Source organism: Colobus angolensis, unplaced genomic scaffold (genome assembly GCF_000951035.1).
Source record: "Colobus angolensis palliatus isolate OR3802 unplaced genomic scaffold, Cang.pa_1.0 Scaffold739, whole genome shotgun sequence".
Lineage (NCBI taxonomy): Eukaryota > Metazoa > Chordata > Mammalia > Primates > Cercopithecidae > Colobus > Colobus angolensis.
The window spans coordinates 3,141-9,375 of NW_012121143.1; the positions used below are offsets into that span (position 1 = coordinate 3,141).

Consider the following 6,235-nt stretch of genomic DNA (forward strand, 5'->3'; position numbering starts at 1 on the left):
TCCCAGCACTTTGGGAGGCCAAGGTGAAGATCACTGGAGCCCGAGAGTTTGATACCATCCTGGGCAACATAGAGAGACCCCATCTCTATCTTTAAAAAACATTTTTTAAAGAGAGAGAAAATGGCCAGCCAGAAGCATGCAGGCTCCCTGAGGCTGTCTTTTACAAGCAGCTGGACAGGCTGAGCCCTGCAAAGGGAAGCCTGCCCAGGTCAGAGAAGCTACAGGCATCTCAGGCTGTTACAGAGGAGCCACGTACCCTTCCAGATATAGATCTTGCCACAGAGCCCGTTGTCCAGCACGAAGCAGTCATCAGATATCAGCAGTTCAAGGGCAAAGGGGCTGGAGTCGGCCACCTTGGTCAGGTTCATCTGTCCAGTGGCATCAGAGACCTAGGGAAGACGGACAGTGCCTGATCTCACCCCGCACACACCAGCCCTCACCTCAGCCTGAGGAGGGGGAGGCTGGCCCTCGCTTGCTCCCTCCCACTCTGCCCCGCTGCCCACCGCCCAGGTCCCAGGAGCAGACAGGAGAGTGAAGACCTGAAAAGCAAATTCCAGGCAGCCCCACTCCCTCCCATCACCCCAATCCCTGCAGCACAGGGGCCCCAAACCCATTTGGAAATTAGGTGGATTCCAAATTACAAAGAAATGCACAGAATTCAAGAAAGAAAAGCTCAGCATTGGCTTCAAGCCTTCACCAAGCACGGGCTGGAAGTGAGGTGCACTCATCTCCTCAGCAGGGCCTGTCTTCCGCCCACTCCCCATCCTCCTCCCACTCCCAGTCCTGTATAACTCCCCACCTCCCACCCTGGTTCCAGCCCCACCTTCCCCCTGCCTTCTCCCCTCCACCCTGCTTGCACACAGCTGTGCTGTGCAGGCTCCCACCCTCCCTGCTGCCGGGTCCCAGGGCAGGCTTGTGGGGCCCACCTTATACAGAGCTGCGGCCTGGGCATTTGCCTTGTCAGCTGTGAGGTCTTCCTCGGGGTTGCCCTCCTTCAGAGCAGGCTTGGGGCCCAGGACCTGCAGGGGCCGGAGCAGGCCAGGTTTATAGGGACCCCTGCCCTGGAACTTCCCAGCCCATCATGCCCAGGGCCATAGCTTCTGGTGGGGCAAACTGCACCCTGCACTAGGGCACCCAGCAGAGGTGAGGTGAGTGTCCAGCCCACCCCACCAGCGAGGCTGCTCAGCCTCCAGGACGAGCATCTACTCAGAGGGGCACCCTGTGAGCTGGCCACAGCCCAAGGCAGTACCCCAGATGCCCCCTGCCACCATCCACCGGCCACCCTCAGCCCTCAGCTCATCACCACCTCTCTTGGCCACTTTCAAGCAGAGGCTCCTGGCTGCCCACTCCAATGTCCCCCAACCTGGATCATCTCAGCAGGCTCCTCCCCATCAGTGACAATCTCCACCTGGGCTTTGCCCTGTCGCTCACTGTCCCGGATGGCCAGGGCCAGGTCCCTCGCCTTGTTGCGTTCCAGGATGTTGGACTTTCCACCACACCAGGCGAAGATGTTCTGCAGGGAAGCAGGAAAGCCCGGGTCAGAGCCAGGTGCCTGTATTCTGCTCCCCCGCTCAGAGAAGGGCCCACAGCTCTCCCTCTCTCCTCTCTGAACTGTCCCTGAGGCACGACAATCAGGAAGGCAGAGCAAAGCACAGAGGGCTCTCTGAGAATGCCCACGACCACCCTCTGCAACTATTTCTCTGCCCACCTGCCATCTGTCTTCCTTTCTTTTTTTTCAAGACAGGGTTTCACTCTGTCTTCCAGGCTGGAGTGCAAAGACACAATCATGGCTCACTGCAGCCTCGACATCACAGGCTCAAGCAATCCTTGCACCTTAGCTTCTAAGCAGCTGGGACTATAGGCACGTGCCGCCATGCCTGGCTAATTTCTTAATTTTTTGTAGAAATGGGGTCCCACTATATTGCCCAGGCTGGTTACAAACTGCTGGGCTCAAGCCTCTTTCTTTTTCTTTTCTTTTTTTTTTTTTTGAGATGGAGTTTCACTCTTGTTGCCCAGGCTGGAGTGCTCACCGCAACCTCCGCCTCCTGGGTTCAAGAGATTCTCCTGTCTCAGCCTGCCAAATAGCTGGGATTACAGGCATGCGCCACCATGCTCGGCTAATTTTGTACTTTTAGTAGAGATGCGGTTTCTCCATGTTGGTCAGGCTGGTCTTGAACTCCCGACCTCAGGTGATCCTCCTACCTCAGCCTCCCAAAGTGCTGGAATTACAGGCGTGAACCACTGCGCCCAGCGCCTCTTTATTTTTCTTCCCATCACACATCTCCTATGTTTAAACATCTCTTACCACCTATCTCCACCTACTAGAAAGTGAGCTTCATTAGAACATGAAGGTTTTTGCACGTTATGCACATGTACCCTAGAACTTAAAGTACAATAATAAAAAAAAAAAAAAAATCAGTGAACTGCAAAACCATCTCAGGCAGGTCCTCCAGGAGGTATTCCAGAGGCAATATTGTTATCACTGGAGATGACAACTCCATGTGTCTTATTGCCCCGACGACTTTCTAGTGGTATAAGATATGAAGGTAGAAAACAGTGTATTGATGATCCTGACCCTGTGGGTTTAGGCTAATGTGTATTTTGTGTCTTAGTTCTTAACAAAAGTGTTTAAAAAAATTAATTAAAAAATATTATAAAATAAAGAAATAAATAAAACATTTTTGTACATATGTAAAAAAAAAAAAAAAAAAAGAACATTGCTCACTGCTGTGGGTCCACTGCTAAAATAGAGCCTGGCATGGATTTAGGTGCAAAATAAATATTGACTGACTTGAGTGAAGGACTAGATGGGTGAATGGCTGAATGTCTCCTTGAGCACAGCATCTCACACTCCTACCCGCCACCCTGCCTGGCAGAGCCCCTGTCACCTCTCCTCTTCTGGTAATGGCGAGGTCTGTTCAGCCATCCCCTTCCTTGTCTCAGCACGGGTAGTCCTCCTCACCAAGAACTCCTGGATTGATTTCTCTGCCCCAAATCTTCAGCGCCACAAGATGCAGCCCATACTCCTCAGCCAGTCAATCTCCTCATAACCTGGGGCTCACCTTCCACCTTCCTTAGCAATTTCCCTCTCGCTGCTCCTGTCCCCCAGCCCGGGTCCCAGTCTCATTAGACCCTTGGTGTGTGCATGTCTGCACCCTTCCCCATCTTGGTGGCTCAGCTCACCTTCTCCCTTTGCCTGGAGTGGCATCTCCCCTCCTATAGGTCTAGTCCAATGTCACCTTCCTGGGACAACTGGCTTCGGCTCAGGCTAGAGGGCCCCTCCCTGCCTCAAGTCCCCCAGCACATGGCAGCTGTCCCCCTTAAAGTCCTCATCACATCCTGCCTCAGGTTACGGCAAGTGACCGGCCCATCTTGGCTGTCTCCCCAGAGCGAGCTTTTATGGTCCCTGTGCTGGCTCAGAGAGGGCATCATAGATTCACTGAATGAAGAGATCAGTGACTGAATTAATGAATGGTCTGGCAGGCAGTGAACTCAGAGGCTTCCAAGAGGAGGGAGAAAGCTCCAGAGCATCAGAGGCAATGTCTAGATGGCAGAAGGAGGCTGGCATCAGTCCTTACAAATATAGGGACGTTCTCAAATGGTCAGAGGGCTCTGACTTGGAATGGGCTTACAGCTTCTCAGCTTCTCTCCCTCTTTCCTGGCCTCCTGCCCCTCTGTCCTTGTAAAGGATGGTGCCAATACGGAGTGCTCAGTCTGGCCAGCCTACCCACCTGGCCCAGGTCCAGGATGAAGCAGTCCCCAGTGTTGAAGCTGTCCCAGTTCAGTGCCCGCTCGGTGGCACGGATGTTCTTCTTCCCCTTCACCTGGTAGAGCTTCTTGATGGCAGCTGGGGCTCCGGTGGAGGTCTTGTGAAATGCTGACTCCACACCACCTTCCTGCAGCCCAGACAGCCCATCTGAGTGGACTGACAGGAGACCCAGAGCCCTTTGCACCCCATCCCACTGGGAGACGGGCAGAAAGGTGGGGATCCAGCCCCAAAGGCACCCGGGTCTTCTGCAGGTTAAGAACCAGCCAGAAGCGGGGCTGGCTCTGAGAGAAGCTGCAGGGTGGGGGTGCCTGGAGGTGGGCTCTGACCTGGTACTTGAGGCCTCGTGGGAAGTAGCTCATGAAGAGGTCGGACTCATTGCCCTGCACCTCGCGGTGCTGCACAGGCCGCTCTCCCAGCAGCGTGTTGAGGTGCACAGCCAGCACAGCACAGGCCCCCTGCTCATCCCGGGATGACTGCTGACCTGGGACAAGTGGGAGAGGGCAGGGCAAGGCCCTTGCGATCCATGCCAGACCCCTCCCTCCCCTGCCTGGGCCCAACCTTCCCCCATCCAGATCCCCTTACCTATCCACAGGTGCAGATGGGAAACCTCTTCTGGGCCATTGTGCAGCACTAGGTAGGAGTCCCCCGAGAAGAAGACACCCTGGCTCTCTCGTGCCACGGGCACTGGCTTCAGCTTCTCCACCCGCCACACATGCAGGCCTGGGTCCTGCACTGAGCCTGGGAATGGGGAGCCACTGCGAGAAGAGAGAGGGTCGACAGCAGCCAGGACCCACTGGCCCAAGCACAGCCCTGGGCAGGCCTGGCGACTGCAGTCTGGGGATGAGGAGAGCGGTGGGGAGGGGCAGCCCTTGGAGGTGAAGAAGGGGAAGTAGTGAAAGGAGATGGGGCATGCAGCTTACCTCTGGGGAATGGCTGTGTACATGCTGTCTTCAGATCTGGAAAGAAAGAAGAAGCCATTATTATTACAAATGCCGCAAAAAGGACCTCTCACCTGGGGCTGGAGAGGCCCTTCCCAGTGGCCAAGTACTTTCATATTCATCAACTACTTTATCTCTAGGAGCCCTAGTTCCATTATGCAGACAAAGAAAATGAGTCTCAGAAATTCTAAGGCCACACAGTTAGTGAGTGGTTCATGTAAATAAGGTCTCCAGGGGTCTTCCCTCTGCTGAGATCTCACAGAAATTAAAATAAGAGCAGAAATTAACAGAAAACAGAAACAAGAGAGAAGAGTAATGAATCTTTTTTTTTTTTTTTTTTTGAGACTGAGTCTCACTCACTCTGTTGCCCAGGCTGGAGTGCAGTGGTATGATCTCACCTCACTGCAACCTCCGCCTCCTGGGTTCAAGTAATCCTCTGGTCTCAGCCTCCCAAGTAGCTGGGATTACAGGCACCACTATCACACCTGGCTAATTTTTGTATTTTTAGTAGAGACAGGGTTTTGCCATGTTGCCCAGGCTGGTGTTGAACTCCTGACCTCAAGTGATTGCCCACCTCAGCCTCCCAAAGTGCTGAGATTATAGGCATGAGCCACCATGCCTGGCCTCAAGTTGGCTTTTTTTTTTTTTTTTGGAGACAGAGTCTCACTCTGTCACTCAGGCTGGAGTGCAGTGGTGTGATCTCGGCTCACTGCAACCTGTGCCTCCTGAGTTTGACTGATTCTTGTGCCTCAGTTTCCCAAGTAGCTGGGATTACAGGCCCACACCACCACGCCTAGCTAATTTTTGTATTTTTAGTAGAGACAGTGTTTCACCATGTTGGCCAGGCTGGTCTTAAACTACTGACCTCAGATGATTCACCCGCCTCGGCCTCCCAAAGTGCTGGGATTAGACGCGTGAGCCACTGCACCCAGCAAGTTGTTTTTTTAAACCAATAAAATTGATAAATCTTTAGACAAACTGATTAGCAGAAAGAGAAAACACAAATCTCAATACAGAAATGAGAGATATGAGATCACCACAGATTTTACAGATATTAAAAGGATAAAAGGAATATTATAAAAACTTTATGCCAGTATATTCAACCACTTATATAAAATGGGCAAATTCCTTCAAAGATACAAATTATGAAAGTCCACTCAGGAAGACACAGATCATCTGAACAGTGGCCATATCTATTAAGGAAAATAAATCTGTAGTAAAAAACTCATTCCCCCAAAACCCAAGCCCAGATAGCTTCATTGGTAATTTCTACCAAAAATTTAAAAAGGATATATCAATTATACACAAAATCTTCAAAAAAATAGATGACAGAACACTTCTCAATTCATCCTATGCTGCCACCATTCTCTTGATAACAAAACCAGATAAATAAATTACACAAAAAGAAAATTACAGATCAATATTGCTCATGATAGGCCGGGCGCGGTGGCTCAAGCCTGCAATCCCAGCACTTTGGGAGGCCGAGACGGGCGGATCACGAGGTCAGGAGATCGAGACCATCCTGGCT

The 6,235-nt window shown here is 52.0% G+C and overlaps 1 protein-coding gene across 3 annotated transcripts in view; it reads right to left on the reverse strand.

Annotated features, from left to right (window-relative positions):
- The window catches only part of LOC105501662 (macrophage-capping protein), a 19,937-nt gene that overhangs the window by 2,974 nt on the left and 10,728 nt on the right, over positions 1 to 6,235 (reverse strand). For 2 of the 3 annotated variants that reach the window (XM_011927671.1, XM_011927670.1), the window contains exons 2-8: positions 4,690 to 4,725; positions 4,352 to 4,524; positions 4,096 to 4,250; positions 3,732 to 3,896; positions 1,364 to 1,513; positions 927 to 1,019; positions 257 to 389 (exon numbers count right to left, since the gene is read on the reverse strand). In XM_011927671.1, coding sequence (XP_011783061.1) covers positions 257 to 389; positions 927 to 1,019; positions 1,364 to 1,513; positions 3,732 to 3,896; positions 4,096 to 4,250; positions 4,352 to 4,524; positions 4,690 to 4,712 — 892 coding nt within the window. In that variant the 5' untranslated portion in view covers positions 4,713 to 4,725. The remainder of the gene's footprint in view (positions 1 to 256; positions 390 to 926; positions 1,020 to 1,363; positions 1,514 to 3,731; positions 3,897 to 4,095; positions 4,251 to 4,351; positions 4,525 to 4,689; positions 4,726 to 6,235) is intronic. The other variant, XM_011927672.1, reaches the window with a different exon arrangement.